General features: G+C 41.5%; 1 protein-coding gene across 1 annotated transcript in view; it reads left to right on the plus strand.

The window, feature by feature from the left end:
* Positions 1-26,309, plus strand: part of eva1aa (eva-1 homolog A, regulator of programmed cell death a) — an 86,215-nt gene that overhangs the window by 18,873 nt on the left and 41,033 nt on the right. The window contains exons 2-5 of the mRNA XM_028604715.1: positions 3,435-3,658; positions 6,094-6,217; positions 8,301-8,453; positions 18,927-19,070. Coding sequence (XP_028460516.1) covers positions 3,435-3,658; positions 6,094-6,217; positions 8,301-8,453; positions 18,927-19,070 — 645 coding nt within the window. The remainder of the gene's footprint in view (positions 1-3,434; positions 3,659-6,093; positions 6,218-8,300; positions 8,454-18,926; positions 19,071-26,309) is intronic.

Below are 26,309 nucleotides of genomic sequence, written 5' to 3' on the forward strand. Positions count from 1 at the left end.
AAAAAAAAAAAAAAAAAAAAATCCCTATGCTGCCTGTGAAGAGATTAAATGGACCTTGCACACCTTTCAGTCCAGACCACGACAACAGCGACCTGTTTGTACACAAACAGTATCGCGACTGCAACCTCCTGTCTTTTAATGGCCGAATAAACAAAACAGCAGACATAATGGTGTGGTGCTTTTGTCAAGGGAAAGGGCAGAGAGCTAGTTAAGCAAGGAGTCTGGCCCCACATGAAAAGGAACAGGGAGGAGGAGAGATGCCTGGGTGTTCCTCCAGCATTGTTCAGCCTTCTGCCTCTGAGGGACACCTGTCATTGGCTGGGCGGTTTACACAGGTGCCTTAACCCCCGCCTGATTTGTTGGCCTTGAAAGGAGGCTTCAGTCAACAGGTACCATGAAGGGAACAATAGTGACGATCCTGGAGAAGAGAGGGATACAGAGAGAGTGGGAGGAGGGTGGGTTGGTGGAAAAAAGAGAAGTGGATTCTTTAGAAAGCACCTGAGGGTTTGTGTGAGATAATCTGTTTTCCTTCAGCCGTCCCAGTCCCACTGTGTAGGGTGGAGGAAGGCGTATCTGTGCGTTTGTGGCGCTCAACGATCGATCTCTCTCTCTCTCTCTCTCTCTCTCTCTTTCTCTTTCTCTTTCTCTCTCTCTCTCGCTCTCTCCCTCTCCAAGGAACTCCTCCTCCAAGTGGCCTGTGCAAATTCAATCACCCATCTTCAGCCATCTCTGTTTCACCCTCTTCATAACCTCGGCTGTTTCCATGGTTACAGCTCTGTACCCGTGGCTCGGTTAGCTGGAAGGCTGCGCAAACTCGTGGTCTCTCATGGCACAGGCGCTTTGCCAAGAACCAGCCTTAATAATGTGATACTGTTACCACACCACACACCCTGGCTTTGAGAGCCAAGCGACAAGGCTTGTTCCTACCACGTTGTTTGTGTTGACGTTTTGTGTGTGTGTGTGTGTGTGTGTGTGTGTGTGTGTGTGTGTGTGTGTGTGTGTGTGTGTGTGTGTGTGTGTGTGTGTGTGTGTGTGTGTGTGTGTGTGTGTGTGTGTGTGTGTGTGTGTGTGTGTGTGTGTGTGTGTGTGTGTGTGTGTGTGTGTGTGTGTGTGTGTGTGTGTGTGGTCTCGCTGCCAGGGGGAATGCCAAGTTCCCTCTCACCCTGTGTGGAATGTGGCAAGCGAAGCAGACCTGTGTGTTGAGGGGCAGATCACTGTGGGAGGGGAAGAAACTAGTTAAGCCCAAGCAATTGAGAGAAAGAATCAAAATTTCAATAGTGACGCCATAAGAGTGCAATTTCTAAAACGGACAGCCTTAAAATCAAAGTGTTCCTATTTTTATAGTAAATTGGGTAATACTCCCATTAAGTCATACAAACAGAACATGTTTCATCATTCAAATCTAAACATCAACTTGCTCATATAGCACAACTTATTCCAGAGTTTCAATTTTTAGATTTTATGCCGTATGACGACTTAGTTTGGATTTGAGCTGTAATGTAAAATTTGGTATGCGGCTTGCAAATAATTTCTAAATAAACTCAAAAATAGGATTGCATGTGCACCTGTTCTCCGTTTTTACAACCCAGCCACAGGTGGAAACCTGTTACTGTGAGCAATGGTGGTTTAATAACCATCTCTATTTAAAGAGGCTGACCTTTTAAAGCCTGAGAATGTCTGTTGTTTCCTTTACTTCTTTTAACTGTGGCCATGGTGATAAGGGGACAATGTGTGTGTTTTGTGTTTATCGATGTGTATGTGCATGTGTGCTAACTTGTGTGTTAGAGAACGCTGTTATTTCCTCGTCCCTACCAAACACTGACCAAATACAGGTAATTGAATCACAGTGTGTCCACTTAGTGAGTGTGTGTGAGCGTGTGTGAGTGTGTGTGTGTGTGTGTGTGTGTGTGTGTGTGTGTGTGTGTGTGTGTGTGTGTGTGTGTGTGTGTGTGTGTGTGTGTGTGTGTGTGTGTGTGTGTGTGTGTGTGTGTGTGTGTGTGTGTGTGTGTGTGTGTGTGTGTGTGTGTGTGTGTGTGTGTGTGTTGACTTCCCTGTAAATGTGTTTGCAGAGCACTTAGCAGGAAGCTTGCGCTCACTTTGGAAGTTGTTTTCAGTTGTTGAAAGAGTAAAAATAGTTGCATTTTTTAAAATAAATAACTTCATGAAATTGTCTCTGTATGATTTCATTTTAAATATGATAACCAAGGTGAATTTGGAAACAGAGAAATTTGACTGCAAAGAATCTGAGACTTAAAGCAAAGTGTTTGTTCCCCCTTAAATGGTCCAGATAAGTCCAGAAAGACATTATATGACAGTGGCTGTGGGATCAGCCCGCTCTTTTATCTGTGTTTTTCCTTCTCACAGGCTGGAATGTTAATGGTGGCTTTGTGATGGGTTCAGTTCTCCTGTGTGACTGACAGGCTGACTGGCAGCTCTCAAAGCCTCTTAATGGGAAAAGAGTTAGCCGAAAAACGTCAGTTATTAGAGCTTTTATTTGGTATGAAGCAGCCTCCAAGGCTTAATGACAGTTCACGTGGTGCTTGTTCCATTAAATGGTTTATGTAATGTTTCTCGTTACAGGCTTGATACCATCTGGTTTTGTGGTACAAGTAAATATGGTTACTGGCAAGCAAAATACATGCTAATTGAGCCTGAAGAGTGGCCCATAACAGATATAAAAATAAAAATAAAAAACAGAGATGTCTCTCAATGTAGGTGTGCCTGAATATGGAACAATTTATCACACTGCCAGAACCACGTTGACTTGTTTTTTGCTTTATAAGCTATGAATCTCATTTGGCAGAGCTTGTAGTGCCTCAAAATGCTCTCAGAACTCTGTTGCATGTGGAAAAAGTCCAGTAAGTACTGTAGGTATTCATGTATGCACCGTATCCTTGTAGGTAAAGGTGTAATAATGTCAGGCTTTAAAATCATCCTTGTCAGTTATTTTTTAATATCAAACAGATAAGGGTATGTTTTACAGCCATGACTGGAGGGCTGACGCTAACCGCTAAATAAGCAAAAGTTTTAGCCTCTCTGCGTTATTGTGGTATTCTAGGCCTGGAGGCGTCTTTTAGATGTAAGCTGTGATCTGCCAGGGCTTGCTGATATGCAGCACTACAAAATGTCTGTGGAAACACTCCATTATTGAACAAAAAAGATCTCAGGAGACTGTAGCCTTCCGCAAACCCTCTCTGCATATGATGGTAAAATGAAATGAGAGATTAGTTAGCTTTATTCTGCTTAGTAAGCATTTTCCTCCTCATTGGTTCCAGTGCAGTGACGTTCAGTTATACAGCCTAAGGATGCACATACTGTATATTGCAAGTTATGCTATAGGGCTACAATATCAAGACCTCTTTAATGTTATGTGCGTGAAGTGATGGTCGGAGTCTCTGAGGTAACAGCTGCTTTGGCATTTTGCTGTCTCATAGGCTACCTGTCCAAAGTGTTGAGGAACTATACCGAGCAGGCCTGTGACGGAGACTTCCTGTCTGCTCACTGCCCGCCCCGCACCACCATCACCGTCCAATCAGCTTTCTACGGGAGGAGAGGCGCCTCTGACCCCCAACAGTGCCCTCAGACCTACCAGGCACTCCTAAGTTCTTATAACGCTCGGGAGGATGACCGATACTGTTCTGTGTCCACCGCGCTACAGGTAAATAACTGAGTTCACACATTCCTGGTGGTGTTTTGTATCCAAAAAAATGATCATGTTGTTTTGGTTACTTTTCTTCAATATGCAAATAACTAGTAGCCTAAATTAAGTTTATACAGGTCTCTACATTCATCCCTAGTGTCGCCCATGTGTCATAAACCTGGATCTTATCGCTTTTTTGGCTTTCCTCCATCAGTTAGTCAACTCTTCACACATATACACTCCCTAACTTATGGGCTGCGGATCCTCCTGGGAGAAAGTGTCCTCTAAAATGGTCAAATTGGCCAAGGGTTCTATTGGAGGACCACTGATTATGTAATGCTTTGTGAGGACGTTTTCCGGCAAATTACACCCTCTAAAGAGGAAGCATGCTTGTTCCCATGACACAAAACAATTTCATGGGGTCTTTGCCCTAGCATCCTCTCCTAATTTGGGATGCGACTGAACTAGAAACTCCGCTTTGCAGCATCAATACAAACACACACAAACACATCCTGCTTTCATGCGGTTGTTTGGTTTATTCTTAGTCCCCCTGCCTTCTAGCCTCAAACACCCACCGTTTCCATAATAGACAGGACAGCCATGAATGCACAGACACAGAGAGTGCATTGTGCTAAAGTGAGAGAATGACTGACTGCTGCGCCACCCACATTAGTACAACCCTGAAGAATCTCTTTGTACCACCTGTTCATGACGTCTGGTTTGTTGGTAATACATGAATGTCTCCATATAAAAGGCATATTTCAAGGGTATCCCGATCTAATGATTATTTTCACTATCTGTTAATCTAAAGATAATTTTTTTATTGTTTAATCTATGAAATGTCCATAAATAATAGTTATACCAGTTCCTGGAGCACATATGGCATTTGAAGAATGTTTTTTTCTTTTTTCTCAAAGGTTTTTGATTAACAACAATTTAAAAGAGGTACAAAACAGCAAATTAAAGCTGTAACTTGACAATATTTGGAATTTTTTTGCTTGACTTCAATGAATAATTGATAAAAAAGCTGGTTGCAGATTGATTTTCTGGAAATCAGGTAATTGGTTAATTGACTAATCCAAGTAATCCTCCCATTTAAAATCTGGTAGCAGCATTCAGCATAGTGGTATTTTTAATACATTCTCAGTGTGGAATGTGAAGGTTGTCTCTTTTCCATCATTCTAGAAGCATTTTGGTTATTTAATGATATGTGATACAGAGATCCATGTATTCCTATTAAGACAATTACAAAGTCAGCCTATTATCACCTTAAGAATATATTAAGGGTTAAAGGACTTATGTCTAAGCAGGATTTGGAAAAGCTTGTCCATGCTTTTGTCTTCAGTAGACTCGACTATTGTAACGGTGTCTTTACAGGTCTTCCTAAAAACTTAATCAGTCAGCTGCAGCTGATTCAGAACGCTGCTGCTCAAGTCCTCACTAAGACCAAGAAAGTGGATCACATCACTCCAGTTCTGAAGTCTTTATACTGGCTTCCTGTCCCTCAAAGAACTGATTTCAAAAATATTTTTGCTGGTTTATAAATGTGTGTATAACGGTTTAGGGCCAAAATACATTTCTGATCTGCTGCTACACTATGAACCACCCCGACCTCTCATGTCGTCTGGGACAGGTCTGCTTTCTGTCCCCAGAGTCAGAACTAAACGTTCAGTTTTTATGCTCCACATATCTGGAACAAACTGCCAGAAAACTGCAGGTCCGCCGCATCTCTCAGTTCTTTTAAATCAAGGCTGAAGACCTTTTTTTTTATGCTGCCTTTCTTTAAATAATTGTTAATTTCTTAACCTGCACTGTAACTTTTATTCTCGTATTTTATCTGTTTTTAATTGTTTTTAAATGCTCTCTAATGTTTTATGTAAAGCACTTTGAATTGCCCTGTTGCTGAAATGTGCTATACAAATAAAGCTGCCTTACCTTGCCTAATACATTTTAACTTAAACTATTATGCTGGCTTTATTCTATATTTTTTATTGTCATAAACTCCTATGAAAAGGACCTGCATATGTATGGTGTGTATTAGGGGGATGTACAGAGATATCCTTTAGTTCTCCCTCTGCATTCCAGGATCTAGTGTAGCAAATTCTTCTCTTTTTATGTTCAATTTGGGGAAGGCTCGGAACAGAATCCATTGAGTCATTCCTCCAGCGAGTGGGATTTCAGTATGGGACAAGGTATTGTGTTGGAATGTGCTCACCTGGGTTACAGCTGGCTAAAGATGATGAAACTAGAGAAGCAAAAGGAAGCCAGGAAATGAGTGTAGTGGAGCTTTCTCTTTACCTGCTCCTCTCCTCCATATTCCAATGGCCATAAGCAGCGTGTTTGAAGTGGTTTTATGTTTGCCTGCTGCTGATCTCACCATCGTTGGCTTATTGTTCTCCCTGTAAACCTGTCTTTGGTCTTCCCCCGCTCTCTGTCACTCTTTCCTTCTTTAGAAAATGCTGGACGAGTGCCAAGACAGAAGGAGCTGTCAAGTCCTTGTCAACAGCCGCGTGTTTGGGACGGACCAGTGTCCTGGCAGCAGGAAATACCTCATTGTCTGGTACAAATGCAGACCTAGTAAGTTCCTCATCGCCTTGTATCTTGACAGTGACACACATTTCTGTCCCTGTCTTTTTTTTTTCTTCTCTTTTCTCACACACCACATCTAGTAAAAAATAAACCAGGTTTGGCGTCACATCATTTGCACTTGACACAAACGGAATGACAACATTAACAGTCAAAGAAAATCCATGTTCACATTCTAGTTTAATTTGTACAGTTTACGTTTTAGAGAGCATTGTTTAAATTATCAACCCTAGGTCTCATATATATTAATAATAGCGCTAAAATAATTGTTGCTTTGTAGTGTATGTCTTATTTCTTTTAATTTTTTTTTGTTTTGTTTATATGTTTTGGGCATTTTGGCCTTTAATTGATAGGACAGTTGTAGACAGAAAACGAGAGAGAGAGAGAGCGAGAGGTCATGCAGAAAAGGACCGCAGTTCAGAATTGAATCTTAGGCCTCTGCGGTAAGGACTGAGCTTAAGTAAATGGGGCGCACGCTCTACCAGGTGTGCTACCAGGGCGTACATCCTCCTTTTAACCAATGACCATCACATGAACGGTCTATTTCCTCTGATATTGTTCATTTCCATCTAATGTACAGTGTATGTAGCGTGTAGCTGCAGGGATTTTTTAAACTGAAATGTAGCTTTTAAGTTTACAAAAACTTGTAGATTTTTACAGGACATCATGCGCCTTTTTAAGAGAAAAATCTACTAAAATAGTATTAAGTGGTGGCGGCGAAACGCACTGTTTCGCATCATCTCGGATCTCGGCAGACCTCCGCTTCTTCGCTCCTCCATACACTGGCGCCATGAAATGAAATCAAACGCCATTTATCTAAACACACTGCCCACACAAAGATGACATAGAGCTGGTTTAAAATCGACAAAGTATACCTTTAAGTTTCACAGTATCTGTGTGAGTCTGCCATCCTGCTTAATTTAAAACCCCAAAAAATGCCTCTCTTTTTTTCCCTCTCCTTCCCTCTCTCTGTGAGCCAGGAAGCTAAGAGTATCACTCCAGAGGTGAACCACAACAGTTCAGTAATCCCACCTAGATTCTAGTCTCCATTCATGGCTCAGTGCTGTGCTGAGCCGAGATGCACTGAGCTGTGCAGCAGTTCACACTAGAGTGACCAGAAGTGGGCATTAATCCACTGATCCCCTTTTTTCTCTATCGGACCCCGGGGCCAATCAACAGCTCTTTGTTCACTGTCACTTAACCAGTGACTTCTCAGGGGAAGAGAGAAAGGCTGCATGTTGTGTTAGTGAGGTGTAACGGGCAGGTGTCACTGCCTCTGAAAGCAGAGGTGGATGGAGGATAGAGGAAGGAGAAAGGGAGGGAGTGAGAGTGAACAAGAGTGAATCCCTCACCAAGAGATATAACAAACCACGTCCTGTCCCTTTTCTCTGCGTTCTTCCTCTCTCTTCTTTCTGCATTCCTGTTCCACTCCCCACATGGACATACAAGCGGCTGCTGTTGTGTTTTTATTTGCTGGCCAGTGGAGCTGCTCTGGCTGTCACAGGTCACTGTGGCTGGATGTGTGTGAGGAATGCCTCAGCATGGCTCTACATGTCCACTGAGAGCAACTCTACCTCTGTTTCTGCCTGTTTACACAGAATGAAGCCTTTTGTCTGTGTTCTGTGCTTACTAAAAGCTGCTCTACAGATGTTTGGTTAAATAAAGATCGAAAAGATCGATGGAATAGAATAATAGAAGAAAAAAATGTCATTAAGTAATGATAATCAACAGATAACTTAATGTCGACAAGGCAAGACATGAAGTTAACTGAATGATTGTGATATTTTAATTTTTTTTTGTTTTAGGGATCAAATTGCATAGAAAGCTAATATTTTATATTTTTATATGTATGTTAATGTATGTAAATGTAAATTCATAAATTCATTCTATGTTTTTTGTTAGTTATTCCAGATTTATGAGCCCTCAAATCACAACCTATTTAATTAATTCAAACAATAAGTTACTTTGTTTGTTTTGTTTAAAGTTAAAACAATACCTTTGGGAAGAAACTTGTCTTTTGGTTTTGCTTTTTTATTATTTCTAACACATCTGTATGCTCTGTCTCCCTCTCCAGACGAGTACAAGAGTAAGGTGGTCTGTGAGGAAGAGAGGATGAGGCTGAGCTGCAAACGGGGTATGCAGATTGCTGTTTACTCCGCCATGTTTGGTCGAACTCAACAGGGCACCCTGGAGTGTCCCCTGCACCACAGACGGGCCCCGTCTGTAGGTGAGACCCCTTCTCACGCTTACACTGTGGGTAGCAAGATAGTTTAGTGCCAAAGGACGCAGGAGCTGGATGCACGTAGCTAACTGAAGAAGCTAAGTGACAGAATTAACGTTAGCTTGCTAGATTAAGAAGCTATAAAGATTAAAAGAGGTAATGTAAAATATGGTTGACATATCTGACCTGACATTTGATCAACATGGTGTTTAATAACAATGTAAACTGGGAAGATTTTAAATTATTACATTTGACAAAAATAATACACACATACCTCTAATGATGGCCATATGCCAATAGCGTCAGGCTAAATGAATAAATAGCTGTGAGGTTAGCATTATCGGATTTCCCACTCATTCGATACTGCAAAAATACTACTAACTCTGAAAGACATATTTTTCCATGTATGTTACATATAAATAAAAAAAGTCAAGTTTAACATATCACTCAGGCTTCTAAAACTTTCATTTTTGGCAGTTATGATATGGTTTTTGATGCTACAGTGACATCCTGTTTGCATAGTTGGTTGCTTTTCATTGTATGGCGCACAAATGTTTCCAAGCAAAAGTTATACACATTACTAAAGTCTTTACTAGCAAAATAATATCTTAAGTTTGATTGGTGCAACTTGATTTATTAAATCTTTAGTTTGCTAGTAGGTAGCTAGTAGTCTCTCTCTTTGCCAGATCCTCCTCCAAAGCGCGCCGAAGGAGGGTCTGGCTACTCCACATAGCATTCGGGGATGGGAGGAAAACATGCTCTGGTTTAATGGCATTTCTTTAAACCAATTAGACTTGCCATGGGCAGCGCTAAGCTCCGCACAGAGCCGCTGCAAAATAGTCGTGCGAGAGAAAACTCAGATTTGACAGATAGTCTAGCTACATGTCTCAATTTACCCTGCAGAGATCTGAGGAGCAGTCAACAATGATCCAACACAAAGATAGCGGAAGGAAACTGAAAATACATGCATCTGAATACAACAATGAATTTCCTGTTGTACCGGAGCAATCCCGGAAGTGGAACGTCAAGGATATAGACTAGGTAGCTAGTAGGTACTATGCAAAATTACTAGATACTAAGTAATAGACAAATCTTACTTAGCTTAACAACTAGCTAGCTTTTACTAAGGATTTAGTAAGGACTTAAACACACAAACTAAGTAATGGATTAATGAATAGCTAGTGCAGCCCGATCCTGGTTCCTGGTGCTACAAGATACTGTATTCCTTTCAGGTTACAGGGTGCTGTTTTGTAGTGACCTTGCCTTAAGAGCGTGGACAAGGGGTGATAATCATATTAACATCAATCCTTTTTTGACATTTATATCATTTGTTCTATTCATTGTATCAGTTTGTGAGTGTGAGGTCAGGAGAGGAATGAGATTTCTTACATGAAGACACAAGCTGGGAATGCAAATCGAGTCTGCTTGCGTTTGCATAATGCTAATGTTCTTATACATATTAATGATTTGGGAGAGTGGAACTTCAGGTCACTCTGGGCTTTGATTTGTTTCTTTTTGCCAAGATTTGTCTGAGCAAAAGCATACCAGGTGGCATTATGCATCCAGCAGATGGGGAAAATGAAATTTTTTTATTGATCAGTTTTACGCGTCAAGACTCGAGCACCTCTGAACCACAAAGAGAACTAGCAATGCTCCCAGGCTCATAACTCCTGTTAAATCTCCCTATTCATTTTCTTTGACTTGGGTGATATTGCCTTGAGATGCTGTTGTGGTTTGGTAGACTGTATCATTTCCTTTATAGCTCATTTGCCCCAGAGGCTCTAGAGCAAACACTGACCTGCCACACCCATCCGCGATTACTCATAGATAATTCAACTTTAAGAAACATATCACCATTTAGCATTTCTCTATCTTGTTATTATGAAAGCATACATAGATATATAAAACCACCATTCAAGCTCAGGTAAACACACACACACACACACACACACACACACACACACACACACACACACACACACACACACACGCATTGCCAGGGGAATTGGGGTGGAATGTAGATCAGGTGTCCAAGCACAGAGTTTGGCCAGTAGAAAAGGGACTGTATTGAGTTCCCTCATAGTATATAGGTGTGCGTATGTGCATGTGTGAGTGCATGGGATATCCAGATGTATCCTCGCCCTTGTTTAGGGGAATGTTAATGACTCTAAGCTTGGATCCATGACAAGTATTAGTATAACCATAGCTACCGTGGCGGCCCTGGCCTCTTTGCGCGGCAGCTCATTTATTTCGCTTTAGCCTGAGCTGCCTGTGCTTTGTTAATGTATAGAAGGACATGTACACTGATGTTTGCGCTTGTAAATAAGTAGCCAGAGCAGGTGTAGGTTAACTGCTGTGTTTGTGTGTGTGTGTGTGTGTGTGTGTGTGTGTGTGTGTGTGTGTGTGTGTGTGTGTGTGTGTGTGTGTGTGTGTGTGTGTGTGTGTGTGTGTGTGTGTGTGTGTGTGTGTGTGTGTGTGTGTGTGTGTGTGTGTGTGTGTGTGCGTGCGTGCGTGCGTGCGTGCGTGCGTGCGTGGACTTGAAACAGACTGTATAAAGTTGTGAAGGAAGGCTACATATCATTTGTCTTGATTCACAATTCTAACAATGAATTACAAACATGCTCTGAAGAGTGTGTGTTTGTGTGTGTATGACAGAGGTGACAGGATGGGGTCGAAAGGCTGACACAGGCGTCAGTCACTGGGTAATCAGAGACAGATAAAAAGAATGGCATTGTGTGTGTGTGTGTGTGTGTGTGTGTGTTATTGTATACTATATGAGCCAGTCTTCGGCCACATGCAGGTGGACCAGGAATGTGCAACAGGTAGGTGAGACAGGGGCTAGACCTGATATCTGGTTTCAGACTCAGGATTAAATACAGTAGCTGAGTTTTCCCAGCATTGATAGAAAATGGACTCTACTGTTACAGTTGTACAAAAGCCCGATTAGAGCTGAGGAGGATTAGTGTTTACTGTCAAATCTCATGTTAACCTTGTGTGCGTTTACATGAACTGTACAGTCAGATGTACACAAACACATTGTTGTTCCTGTGCATTTTTCTATCACATTGTATTACATGTACGCACATGCGTATACACACTCACAACAACCCACAAACCCCTCCTCAGGCTGTTCCAGACAGTCTAGCGGTGCCCTGGCGGAATTTCCCCTGTCAGCTCTGTCTTTGATGTGGCTCCCATGTCACCAGGAGCAGGAAGTGAGGGTGTCTTGAGTGACAGCTCAGACACACACAATTTAAAATGCTTTTCTCCCCTCTTTTTGCCTCACATGTGTGTGTGTGTTTGTGGCTCTGCATGTCTGAATAATCTTGGGCTTGGCAGTCACATTATGCGCAAGTTTGTTTTGCACCTATTTTGATTTTATGTCTCTTTTAAATGTGTGTTTGAATGTGCCAACAAGGTAGGTTATGGTACGGTAATCTCCTAAACCGCACCGTCCTGGCAACCTCACCGCTGCCTTAGGTGTTAGATCAACAGCTGAACTCACACAGCTGGCTGCACCTGCCCAGGTGAACAATGCCTAGATCCAGTTAGAAAGACATGACAGTGTACAGCAGCAGGGAATCACTTGCAGTTACTTAATTTCCCCTGCAAACATTATCCTTACATCTTCTATTTCTGTTTCATCTTTAGACTATAGGGGCGCCATTCAACACCAGCCACCTGACAAATACGTAGATTATACAAATACAAATACAAGTAGATTTTTTCTTTGTGGCTTGCTGGCGACATTATCTGAAAAGCGAGCATCTTTTGGAGATGTTTTATTTAGTCTACAAATAGTATTTAGCTTGTGAATTCTGCAGTCTATTTACCACAATAGAGAGCTGTGGAGAGCTGTTATCTGGTTGCTTATTGAATCCAAAACCCTTGAAAAGTATAACCGACAAAAACAAGTGCATACTGAGGCATGTGCGCACAAAAGTAAGACCTCTTTGATCTTGTGTGTTCCTTGGTTTTGGGGTGGGGTGGGAGTGGTGGAGTAGGACAGGTCTTGGCGGCAATGGAGAATCCTCAAAGCAAAAGGGGCCTGCTTCAGCCCTCCTCTCTCATCTGCCCTATTACCATCACACACACCTCTTGACATCTAAATAGCCCCCCATGCTTGGCATGTAGGGTCTCAGACTGCTTTTTTCTTTTTGAAGGCCACTGCGCTTTCACTTTTGAGTATGTGCTTCAGTTCAGACAAGGCCCATAGCAAGATGTTTAAAACTGTAAGCACGGGCTGGTTGGTGTCTCATATGATCACCGTAGCTTTTAAAAACCAAGCATGCACAGCTGCGGGTCAAATTTATCTTTGCTTTTGGACGCCTGTTCCAGTTGTTAGAGTTCAAGCTGCTTCACTGTAACTCTATATAGATTTCTCTCTGATTTTGATGCATACAGAGCAGAGACAGAGCTGTGTTGTTTTGGACTAGATTAGATAAAACACATTTCTGTATGTTATTGAAACCTGTCCTTATAGTCCAGCTTAGGGCTGGGCGATATGGAGAAAATCAAATATCACAATATTTTTGACCAAATACCTCGATATCGATACTGCAACTATATTGTAGTGTTGACTATTGGTGCTTTCACAAAATAGTTACACAATGAGATTTTTGATTAATAATCGGTAGTATTGTGGATATAATGACTAAGTGGGTAAAGACAAATAATAGAACAGTTACAACAGTCTGTTAAGTTCAGAAAATGACTTGTAACTTGTAATACAGCCTTTTAAAACCAGGAAAAGACAACACTTATGCCATATTACGATATCCAAAATCTAAGACGATATCTAGTCTCATATCACAATATCGATATAATATCGATATATTGCCCAGCTCTAGTCCAGCTATAGCAGTAGTCAACTGATTTCAGTCACTGAATTCTTGGTGACGACTCTTTTTCCTAAACTTCTATAAAATAACATCCCAGACATTTATATTTCGGCTGAAAACTTCAGTCTGCATGTTTTCCAGGATAACAGGTTCATGCGAGGTTTAGGGCAAAGGGTCACCACTGATTGGAATTCAGTGGTTGTGGTGTTTGAATATATGAGGTAACATGCTGTCAGTGATAAAACACATGCGCATGGTTGACTGTTTTCGTACCAAGTGCCTTTGACTCGAGAAATAACCAGCTATCAACTTACAAACACTGTGTGTGTGTGTGTGTGTGTGTGTGTGTGTGTGTGTGTGTGTGTGTGTGTGTGTGTGTGTGTGTGTGTGTGTGTGTGTGTGTGTGTGTGTGTGTGTGTGTGTGTGTGTGTGTGTGTGTGTGTGTGTGTGTGTGTGTGTGTGTGTGTGTGTGTGTGTGTGTGTGTGTGTGTGTGTTTGTGTGTGTTCCCCTGCACACTTAAGGTTGTTGGTGTGTTATACACTTTAAGACTGGAAATATACTGTGATACTTGCGTTACAGTCAAATTAAATCCTGCCAAAGTGAATAGAACTTAAACAGTAAATGTGTGAGTGGGAGAGCAGTCTCAAATTCATTAATGGCACTCACAGAAAGCACTTGGCGTATGCAGGACACTTTTCTATCATACAAAGGCTTAATCCCACAACATTGACTTAAGCCTCCCTATCAAATGATACGTATCTCAGGTGAGTCAGAGTAGAAGAAGAGATGAGTATGTTTTTGTCCGCCCATTGTCTTGAAAATTCCAGGAAAGGTGTGCGTGGGTGGAAAACCTGGTGGATTGTTATGGAGCGTTGCTGCGAGAATTTTCTGGGAAAGGTTGTATGTCTGTGTTTATCCATGTGTGGGTGGGTTTGTGTATCTGGATATGTACATGCTCAGAGGTGTGTTTTGTATTGTATTGTTTGGTGTGTTTTCAGAAAATACTGCACCCACAATGCACTCCACATTAGTCTTCATATAAATGAAACTCAACAGCCACTACAACACACAGGAGCTACTATTTGATGATAGCATTGTAAAATGCTGTGGAAGTGGGAAAACTCAACACAATCCAAGGCTGATGCTGGTTTTAAGTAAGCGGAAAGTAAGATGTACAACGGATGACTGACGTGACAAACGGAGCTGAGCAACAATGCGGTGCTGCTGGTGCGGGGCAGCATATCAACACACATCTCAAAATCATGCAAGACAGAGAAGAAGACATTAGCCGAAGGTTTCTCAATCTAGAAGTGTTCTGCTTCAGCAGGTGTCAGATGCTGTGGGTGATCATCCATGGGTCATTTAAAGAAACGTTATACCTTTGCATTTTCTCGTTGTGGTTGTTGTTCTCTGTAACTGTTTCCCGCTGTGATCAGTGATGAGTGAGAATAAGTGTGTGTGTGTGTTTGTCCCAGAAACTCCTCCCTTTCCCTCAGTCACTGCTTCTCTTAACTATGGACCTTCTCTTCTGAACCATAGGCCTGTCCTTGTTGGGCGTGTGGAGTCTAGAGGGTGGGTGCACAGGCTCGGAGGTGGTTTAGGGTAAAGGTTAGAAGTATCAGGGGTGTGTGTGTGTGTGTGTGTGTGTGTGTGTGTGTGTGGGGGGGAACTGGTGTATGCTTGTCCGTCTGTATTAAAGCCGCTAATGAGAGCCAGAGGAGGTCAGACCCTGAGGAATGCTCTTTTAAACTGCATAGTGTGTGTGTGTGTGTGTGTGTGTGTGTGTGTGTGTGAGTGCACATATGAGCACAGAGAGGCAGTGGACAAAGAATAAATGTGTATGTGTGTGTCTCCATCCTCTTGTCTTGTCCCCCCCCCCCCTCAGCGGGCCCCTTGCTCAACTAATCACCCAGTCAGGGAATCAAAGCAGCAGCTAATGGGGGCCTGTCAGTCAGTGGACTCCCTCATCAGAGAGGAAAGTTCTCAGCGTGGCACACAAGCTCAAACGAGCCCTCTGGGGAAGGAAAAGAGAGAGGGAGAGCAAATTAAAGCACATCAGGCAGACCAGGAGGTCACTGTGCTGCAGCATCTGCACACAGACACTGATATAGATATAGATACAGTCAGATACACACACTCACACAGATCTACACACAGCCAAATTACATTTGGAGTAGAAGTCATTGAGAAGGATAAATAAAACTCATGTTAGTAAGACTTCTCTAACTTTTAATTTTGGCAAATCTAGCATGGAATCAATGGAGCCTTTGGTTGTCTCTGTCTGAATGTTCATTTCGGTTGATTTGAAATACTGTTGGCAGTTGTACCTCAGTTAAAGCTGCAATGATTAGTTGTAGCCAAAAAAATTATCCGCAAACTATTTAAATAATTCATTATTCATTTTAGTAATTTATTAAGCAAAAATGCCAAATATTTGCTCCATCTTGTCAAATGTAAGTATTTGATCATTTTCTTTGTCATATATGATAGTAAACTGAATATCTCGGTCTACACCTTTTAGAATAAAAAGCCTAGCCACCGAAATCTCAAGTGCTGCTTGATCATATTGTTTTTCTTGCTGCCTGCCACCCCATAGCTTTTAGAAAGACTTTGGCAGTTAAGTCATTTCATTTACTTTTTTTTTTACTTCTTCATTTTATCAGACTTGAGTAAACATTCATTCATTCTAATCATACTGATATTAACCACATTTGTGTTAAACATAGTTTGACTTTGGTTTATATCATATTCCTTTATGGTGGAAACTGTTGCAGGCACGTTCCAAACATGTTTCTACTGCACTAAACAAGCAGGAAGAGAGGCGGGTCTGTATGTGGAGAGGTTGACCAAAATAACAGCTGCATTCAGTTCTTTGGAGACACTCTCCTCTGAGACAACCAGTGTGGCATAAAAAAAGTATACTTCAAGGCAACAAGGAATTAGGTTCTCCCAAAAGCCTTCATAGTGCCAGAAGTATTTTGGAAGTTTCCTGAAATCACTGTGAATCAGTAAATGCAAACGTGTTGTATTTAAAGTGACAGTGGGAACTGTCTACCCTTTGAGGTGTCTAATCAGTTATCCAGTTACACTTACTGGCTCCCACAGGCTTCCCGCCTCAATTCCTCCTGGTTGGGAATTCCAGTGTCTGCTCCTGCTGGGGAGTGTTCGGTTGCCCTTTCGAAACACGTCCAAGTAGACAGACGTTGATTCAGGTTCCCATTCTTTTTTTTTTCTACACGTAGACTTTAATCTGGTTTTGCTTCAAACACAGTCATTACCAGGAAATAAAGTGTGGCCCTTGATCATGATTGTTGTAATCCAATAAGACAGGACTGCACCGTTATGGACCATTCAGTGTTGACACTCTGCATGACCACTGGATTTTCCTCTTTAACTTCCTGACTGGGACATTTGCCCTTTGACCCGTGCCATAATTCATTGTGGCCTGTTGACGTGTGAGCCAAGCCTTAACCAGCCTGTTCTCCCTACCTGTCTGATCTCTCTGTCTCTCTTTGGGGCCCACCGGGGCACACAGGGCGAGAGCCCAGTGTCCACTTTCAAAGGCTCATCTCCTTGTGTTGTTTTCTAGGGGTTAGATGGACCGTGGGGGCCTGTGGAAGGCATCCGTGTGGAACCCCGGCCCATCCACATTCCCACAGGGAGGTTCTTCCACCTTAATTAGTGTTCCTCACACCTCAGTTTGGGGTGTCACTGAAGTTTGTGTGGTGGAACATAAAATACTGATTCCACCACAGTTAGTTAGCTAGTTAGTTAGCAAGTTTGGTTAACAGAATTTGCAATGTTTATCAATGAGTTTGCAGCCACAGGTTTTGTCTCTTTATAAACACTTTTATTAGATTGAACTACTGATTTTTTGACACTGGAATGTTTTATCTCCAGACCCTTAGTTGAAGTCAAAATGTTGATTTAAATAAATAAATTGAAAACATAATTAAGCATCTTATTTTCTAGAAAATTAATTGTGATTATTATTATCATTTGGCAGAGCAACACGTACCATGGTCTGTCTCTTGCTGTCTTTAAAACAGAAACGAATGGTTGATTGATTGATTTTGTATGTGTCACCAGAAAATCCATTAAAATCTTTTGTTTGAAAGTACCACAACATTGCTGGTTCCAGCTTCTAAGATGTGCTGCTTTGATATGACATGCTATGATATAAACTGAATATCTTCGGGTTTGGCACTATAGTTTGAAAAGAAAAGAAAAAGGGTCTGGAGTAGCTGGCGGGTGCTTAGGGATGATGTATGAAAGCCACGTCCGTTACTCTGTCTGTTCTACACACACACACACACACACACACACACACACACACACACACACACACACACACACACAGACACACGTTGGATCAGGTATCCTTTTAGACAATGTGAGGCCCCAGTAAGGTTTCTATATGTGGGTCTGATGAGGCTTGTGTGTGTGTGTGTGTGTGTGTGTGTGTGTGTGTGTGTGTGTGTGTGTGTGTGTGTGTGTGTGTGTCTGTCTGTCCATCTCTGTTGTAGCTGACAGACTCATGTAGTTCTTTTGTGCCTGGAGTACTTGTCCATCAAACACTCTTATGTGCAATATATTCAGTATAATGAGAATATATATATATATATATATATATATATATATATATATATATATATATATATATATATATATATATATATATATATATATATATATATATATATAAGTTATGTAGACTTTTATTCTGGCAATGCATCGTATATGGATGAGAGAATGTGTGTTGATTAACTAATAAGATAAATGTTTCATGCTCATGAAAATATGGAAAACGGTTCATTTTACAGGCCCTGTAATTTCTTAATAGTTTCCAAGGAGAATCTATGTAATTTGGCACCAATCATAAGGAACATAGAGACAGTGTTTGGAGACAATACATGTAGTGACTCATTCATTTGAGGTTATAAGAACAAACAAGGATTTGATATGGTAGTAACATAGCTGGGTAGAGTTTACAAGCAGCCGTTGATTTAAAGAGACATTTCTGCCATACAAGTCCTTTTGACTGGAAAAACTCAGAGATTCTATTCTTTTCTCTTTTGGGGAAAACTTTATTGTCCATATTTATTACATTTCTTGTCTGTACTTTACAACTCAGAAAGACCATATTTACATTTTTGTATGTTAAGCTGACTTCCATAAAAGACTTTGATAGAAGAATGTTTTTCAATTACAGTAACTGGACACTTACGCTACAATTAACAATTGTTTTCATTACTGAATTATTTGCAGATTATTTTATTGACTAATTGATTAATAGTTGGGCCTATGCTTAAGTTTATAAACTAAGATAACCAACAAATATTCACATTTGAGGAGCTGACATCAGTGTATTTTTGGGGGATTTTGGCTCAGAAAATAACTCAAATCATCCAAATTATTTGCCAATAATGTTTTTGATTGACTAATGGAAATTAGTTCTTTTCTATGAATTCATATTTTTATGGACCATCAAATAAAGCATTATCAGAAAAGGTATTGAAGCAGTAACAGTGACCCCTCTTTTGATTTATAATTAGCTACAGTTTTATCACTTTTCATCAGACTGGATGTCTAATAATAATTCAATACTCCCCCCAAACCTCTCCATCTTTCTGTCAGACTGCCAGTCGTCTGTGGCTCTGCAGGTTCTGACCGCCCGCTGCCAGGGAAAGAAAAGCTGTCTGGTTCGAGCCTCCACCAGAGACTTTGGAGACCCGTGTTACTCTGGCACCAGGAAGTACCTCAGTGTCATCTACACCTGTGGTGAGTCCCCATGCACCTTTACTGAGGGCTTCATTTTCCCACCACCAGGGGGTGATGTTCACTCATTGATCAGCTTGACTTAAATCTCTTTATGATGTTTTAGCTCTGTGTTTTAGAATTACAAGCTCTAAAATGGGCTCTGTTATACTCCGAGAATAATAATATGTATTTTCAAGGTATGATGATGATGCTATTGGGTGCACACTTATAAACATCTCTCTACCAGTTAACAATAAAGGGTAATATAGGACTGGTGCCACTAACCGTATCATGGTAGCCTCAGTGGAAATATTGTATCCTGGCTACTATCATTTAGATTATGAAGTCATTTTCTATTTTTAAGGATTTAATTAAGGGACAGAGTGTCATAATTACATGTTAGACTATAATGCTTTCTGAAAGAATGCAGGGTTTGTTTTTTTTGACTATTGAAGCTGTTTCTTTAGTTAGACTGAGCTCAAACATGAAGTTCAAAGCCTCTAAACTTATTTTCCATGTTCAAGTCACAGCTCCAAAATTAAGTTAAGAAAAACAACGTTGGCGTAGTATCTTCTGTTTTGACTTTTCGTCTGTGCGGATGAGGGAGAATGATGGTCTTCCTTTTTATCTGTTCCCCACCCCTGGGCTAATCCGGACCTGTCAAGGCTGTAATTCATTAACCACACGCTTGACACACACGCACGCACGCACGCACGCACGCACGCACACACACACACACACACACACACACACACACACGCTATCCAGACGCCTCCAGCACCAGGAATTGATCAATCAGCACCACGGCCTGGATCCTCTCCACCACAATCAGTGGCACGTAGACCCAGATCCAGAGCAGGACCACTGTTGGCATTTCTATGTGATTTTTAAGTTTTGATTTCAAAGACCGGATTTTCTGAGTCGCCTGAAAGTCACTATTATGTGCCTCATAGGACTGTAAATGAATCAAATCCTGTGTGCATCCTTGCATTTCCCCCTGTCCTTCTTCTACAGCTATATCCAATGCTTGAATTTGCAATTGCGATGAATTTTAATTCTTATATTGTGATTACACTTTATGGCTTGTTTGTAATCTGGTTTTGAGGATCCACCACCCTGAGTCCTTTGTCTCCAAATGCTGTGTGTTTGACAGATTGTAGTCCATCCATCCTGTGTCTCAGCAGCAACCGGTCAGCGCAGACAAGAACACACATACAATTCAGCTGTGTTTATGGAGTCGTTTTGGCTCTGACTGACCTCCCTTATCTGTCACTGATAACACAACGTACTCTCCTAACAGCTCTGGTCGGTAATTGTGTGAGGTATGTAGGGGATGTGGACACTGTAAATGTTCAACAACGTGCTGTGAGGGGGGGAATTGGTTTTCTGCGCTGTGGTTTTAGTGGAGAGGGTTAAACGTGAGTAAATCAGTCTAGCTGCTGTAGACATGAAGTCACTGGTTGCTCCAGGCTCCAGCAAAGTAGTAATTTGGGGGGATCCTCTTTCATTGGTGGTCAAGTGTATGTAGGATTGACCCCATTTGTGTCAGAGTAGAGGACGAAGGATGTCTGTCTGCACATGATTGGTTGCATTTGTGTGTGTGTGTGTGTGTGTGTGTGTGTGTGTGTGTGTGTGTGTGTGTGTGTGTGTGTGTGTGTGTGTGTGTGTGTGTGTGTGTGTGTGTGTGTGTGTGTGTGTGTGTGTGTGTGTGTGTGTGTGTGTGTGTGTGTGTGTGTGTGTGTGTGTGCGCGCGCGCGCGCAATTACCAGCTAAAATAAAAAAGTGGTACTTACAGAAAGTGATTGATAGCACAAGATTGATAGACTTTTGGAGGTATTCTCTTCTGTTATGGTTTGTTCTAAAAATCCATGAAGTTAACTTTGAGTGTGAATGTGTGTGTGAGTTTTTGTGCCTCTAAATGGGTAGCATAAACCACGCTGCCTGAAGGAGGTGTTAACCCACTTAAAATCTTTACTGTCCCTGTCTAAGTGCTATTTTAGGGGCTTTTGCAGCCTGCCAAGAATAAAATAATTTAGTAAAAACAGCGTTTTATGAGTGCATGTGTGCATGAGTTTGTGTCTGGGTTGGTGTTTGGGTGCACCGCACATACACGCAGGCATGAGTAAATGTTTGATTCACATTATGAACTTGCTATCGGCCTCGGGTTGCTTGTGATTTATAAAGCCATCAACCCTTCGAGCTCCGGCTTCTTCCTCACACAGCCCCAGGGGTGGACTTGCTTCTGAGCAATAACACAGCAGCAAATGGTCCGTAACCTGCCATCAGTCTCCCGGCAGATCACACACACTCCGCGCAGCCGCCACTGTCAGGCTTCATTTACATCCAACTCCCTCTGGAGGAAGTCCCTATGGTTTGTTTGTTTGTCAAAAGAAGTACTTCAGCCAGGAGTCCGATCGCAGCTCTAAATATTTGACATCTCTGTATTTGAACAAGATGAAGTTTAAAATGCGTTGCAGCAACAAGTTCTGTCTTGCAAATTATTTATAGGCCAAACTTGGAAACATTTACCCTCAACTGTTGGAGATTGATGAATGAGCCTGCTCGAGGCACTTTCTACAAAAAGCAATGTTCCAATAATATGGCCCCTTTGAAGTTTCTTTCTTGTAATGTGTTGGTCACTTTGTCAGGCTTTAACCTATGCCTTTTTTAAGCTGCAGGAATGAACATGTATAATGATTGATAAAAAGAAGTTCAGTTCTGTCTGATGCTGTTCAACTAGTGTATGCGTGTCTTTTTGGTCATGTGTAGGAAGCGTCCTATTTATACAGCTTGCTCAACCAGACATCTGAGGCCTGTTCTGCAGCCCCACAGCATCATCCTTCCTCTGCTTTGTGAGTTAAGAGATAGCGCCTGAGGGCATCCTGCATCTGTATGTGCTTCTTTGTACCATAAAGCACAGCGATATAACTTTAAACTTCATGTAACAACAACATGTGATTTATGGATGTCCACGCTGATCAGATCATATCCAGCAGAATCTTTTCCCTTCTCCTTCCTGTGTCAGTCCCAGACACAGGCCTCCCTAAACAGTTATTTTCCTCCCCTGAGAGGTATTAAAGTTTCAGACTTTATATCAAGGCCTCTCTCCTAAACTTCCCTTCAAGGCTTTCCCTCGAGATCGTTCACTGCGGTGTAATGGATCACCCTGAACAAGCCACACAGCCTCTTTTGAACCACGCAGAGCAGACTTTCAGGGGGATGAAAGGTTATGGAAAGCCTAATGAACAGGTCTAATTTCTGAGGAGGAAATGGATTAATTGCGGCACTTAGCTGGTTAAGATGGGGTCTGGGTTTGGAGAAGGGGGGTTCAGTGGAACAGGCAACTCAGACATTTCCAACCCTGGGGTTGAAATCTCAAAATGGAAATAGGATCTCTAAAAAAAAATCCTAATGAAAGTATAATGAGTCCCTTAATTAACACATATAGGATATATGTGTTTTCAAATATACTGCCATTACTACGGCTTTTGGACCAGATTTAAAAACAAAGCTATGCAGCTTAGCTGCTGAACTAACTTTCCACTTATGGACTGAACCATTACTACAAATCAAATATGACGATTCTTTTGACAAAGTAGTCTTATCTTAAGGTCTATTTAATAGCCGTTCTGTAGCTTTTGGTCATATCATGCATGTTTATCATCAGATGGATTTTGCTCAATCATCATGAAAACATAGATGTTCAAATTTAATTTAATATGATGTGTTTGTAATTACGGACTCACCGGTGGGTCAGGGAAAAGTTCACTTGTCACATTTTAAAAAAACAAAATAAAACAGCAACTGTGCTATTTCAGGGCCTGTTTTGTTTTGTTTTGTTTCAATTTCCACACTAAACTCTACAAAAATAATTTTGTATTTGATCTTTCAATGTAGGAGTTTTATAGAAAACAAACGTAATACTATTATATTTCTGGTGCTTGTCAAGAGTCACTTCATAAGATTCACTAAAATATAATGCTCTAATTTCCTTTATTGTCCAAGCTGGTTTTAAAAGAAAATGTTCCCTCTTCTGTTTTCACCAATTGTTTAATTTTTCCGTTGTCTTAAAAAGGATATTGCAGGAGCTGTAGAGACTGAACTGCAGGGGACTGACAGAGGTGTGGTCACTGGACTGTGGTGTTTGTAATGGACACAATCCGAGGAGCAGAGGCTCTGTCAGCCCACATGTGGCTCGTGGGGGCTGATTTAGATGTAACAGGGGAAAATAGAGGAAGATAAAGATGTAATTCAGAAGCTTGAGGGTTTGGATTATCCCAATTGGTTATACAGACATACACACAGACGCATACACACAAATATACATGCGCAAAGATACTTGAGGCACACATGTGACCGCTGCAAGCCACACACTCGTCCAGCTCCCCTGCACACATTCATGTCATTTCAGCAGAGGAGACTGTGGGAAAGATGTTTATTTTGGCAGAGTTTTGTGGAACTGCAGTCCAGCCAGGCAGGCAGTAGCTGCTGCTGCTGCTGCTGCTGCTGCTGCTGCTGCTGCTGGGCCCTGTCACTTTCCCTTATAGCTCATCCTATAGCTGCAGGACTGGAGGCAAACACACACTCAATACTGTGGGCGGTGAAATGAACACTTTTTTTCCAGTATCTCTAATCTGACACATACAGTACGCAGGTTTGCACACATAGTTTGTTAATGACAGTTTTCAGGTACATTTCTAGTTTCTCAAATCAGAGAAATTTGAGTTACAAATTGATGTATTACATTATTGAAGTCTTTTCTATCAAGAAATTGTGATTCTCAAGAGAACCTTTATTAATTGAGTGTGATAAAAACAAAACTTACTTTTGGTTTATAAAGCAAAGACAGTTTTTTTTCCCTTCAACCTCCCTATGGACTTATTTCAAGACTGAATTTCTTAGGATGCTTCATTTCAGCGTTGTCAATGCTGCTTGATTAGATAATGTACAACTTGATTGAAGCAGCTTCCATGAAACAAACAAATCCCGCATAACAGTTGGGGTCAGGTGTGGCTCATTTTAGTCAATCATTGGTCCAAGCATGTGTGTGCTGTCCTAATGCCAGCCATGTCCATTTTTTACTTGATATGTTGAAGCTGTACCTTGTTAGCCGAAAAGAAACAATGAATGCTTTGAGAATGTTTTCACCTGAGTGCACAGCCCGATTGGGTGTGGTGAACTACAATCCAATTGTACAAAGTAGATTGGCAATCACAGGATGGAAAGGAAATGGCCTGACTTCACCCTCAAATACTTTGGTGGTAACGTGAGAGGATTCTGTCTCTCATTGCATCATTATGACCCACCTCACACATGGTTTTATTAGGGTGAAACCAACCAAGAACCAGAAAAAGGTGTTTTGAAAACAGTCTTTGACCCAAGTGAGTGGAGAGGCAAGCAGAAAGGAATGAAGTGGCCTCTCTAAATGCTCCCCAGCCTCGTAACACAGACCTGACTCTGCAGAAACCCTGCATGGATAACAGCCGCAGCTGGCACTCTCAGGAACACTGCTGCGAGAAAACACACAGCACGTGACCTCAGCTGACCTGTGTGTGTGTGTTTGTGTGTGTTGCATTAATAGTGGTAATGGTTGATCCAGCCAATGCCCATAAAAGGCATTGAGTTTGATTGGTACAGTATGATAGAATCTCTAAAGTCTGTAAAGTAACTAGCTGAAAGTTGAAGCCACCCAGGGTGTGGTCTCCGGAGCAAGACGAGTAACATGGAGGGAATTGTTTGGCGGGAACACGCTGTCGCCGTGGTGAAATGCTGACACGACGGGTTGTGGGACTGTGCTTTGCCAGCATATTCAGTCAGCTGATGTCTGGCCCCTGCACCGTGTCTCATCAATTTGCATCATCTGGTATCTGCTGGCTGATTTGGCAACATGAAGCACAACACACACATTGGCACAAATGCGTGCAAGCGAATAAAAAACTGTTTGAAATCACACCTTAATTCTGGTAGTGTTCCCTCCTTCAAACAAACTCTGCTATAAGCAGCGTAGGCATACATTACAAATCTAGTTTAATACCCAACCGATGTGGTCACTGGCCCTGAGGGAAGGTCTGTAAGAAGGTTAATCAGATTAAATGCACCTTGAACAAAATGGACAAGGTGTTAAATTCCCTTTTAAATCCTCACAGCTTCCCTGACTTTTCTCTCTTTGCTTTATTTTATTTTCTCGACTCACACCTATGTTGTCTTTTTCGCTATGGGTGATCGGTGTCTGCAGTCTTTTCCTTACTCTGTCCACTTCAATGTTCTCCATTTCCTTGTCCATGTCTCCCTCACAACTTGCAAACTCATTGCCTTTCATCTCATCTGTCTTCCTTGTTTTTCTTCGGTCTCCATTCTGTCCACCATTTCCGACGGTGATAGCCTCAAGGTTAGAGCTGGAAGTGGACTGGTTCATGTCCCTGACTATCTGAGGAAAAATATAAATTTGGGCATGGGGAGTGATTGATTTAGTATATAGTATATAGTTCCTTTGAGCAATCTACTGAACTGGTAACTGCTTCCCAAGATGCTCAGAGTTTTATTTCAGGTGGCAACTCCCTTGTGTAACACAACCTAATCTGAAGCTAATTCTACAGTATAGACTATTAAAATCTAATCCTTTAAAGTCTTCTTATTTCATTTGAAATAAAATGCCACTTAATCTAAATCTGTTCAAAGAAAAAGTTTATTGAGGCGGCCTCTAGTTCACCCAGTAAGAGCGTTCGCCCCATGTAGGCTGACTACTGCAGCGGCCCAGGTTTGAGTCCGAACTGCTGCCCTTTGCTGCGTGTCATCCCCCATCTCTCTCCCTCTTTCATGTCTATCCACTGTCACTCTATAATATAGGGAAAAGACCCCAAAAAATAATGCTATAATTATTATGGATCATATTTCTCCATATCTGTATATCTGTATCCGTGTCTGTGTCCATGCTGGCAGCGGCAGATGGCTGCCCAACAAGAGTCAGGGTCTGTCCAAGGTTTTTGACTGTAAAAGGGAAGTTTTTCCTCACCACTGTTGCACCAAATGCTTGCTCTTGGGGGCAAAATTGTTGGGTTTTAGTAAATTATAGAGTGTGGTCTAGACCTACTCTTTCTCTAAAGTGTCCTGTGAACTCCTGTTGTGATTTGACACTATAAATAAAATGTAAATGAATGCTAATGTTACAAAAAAAAGAGTTTGAATTGTATTATATTCAATTTAAAATAAGATGAGTAAAATAAACCGTGAACAATTATGAAGTGTTTCTAAATTGTGCTT

This window comes from Perca flavescens, chromosome 18, assembly GCF_004354835.1.
Source record: "Perca flavescens isolate YP-PL-M2 chromosome 18, PFLA_1.0, whole genome shotgun sequence".
NCBI lineage: Eukaryota > Metazoa > Chordata > Actinopteri > Perciformes > Percidae > Perca > Perca flavescens.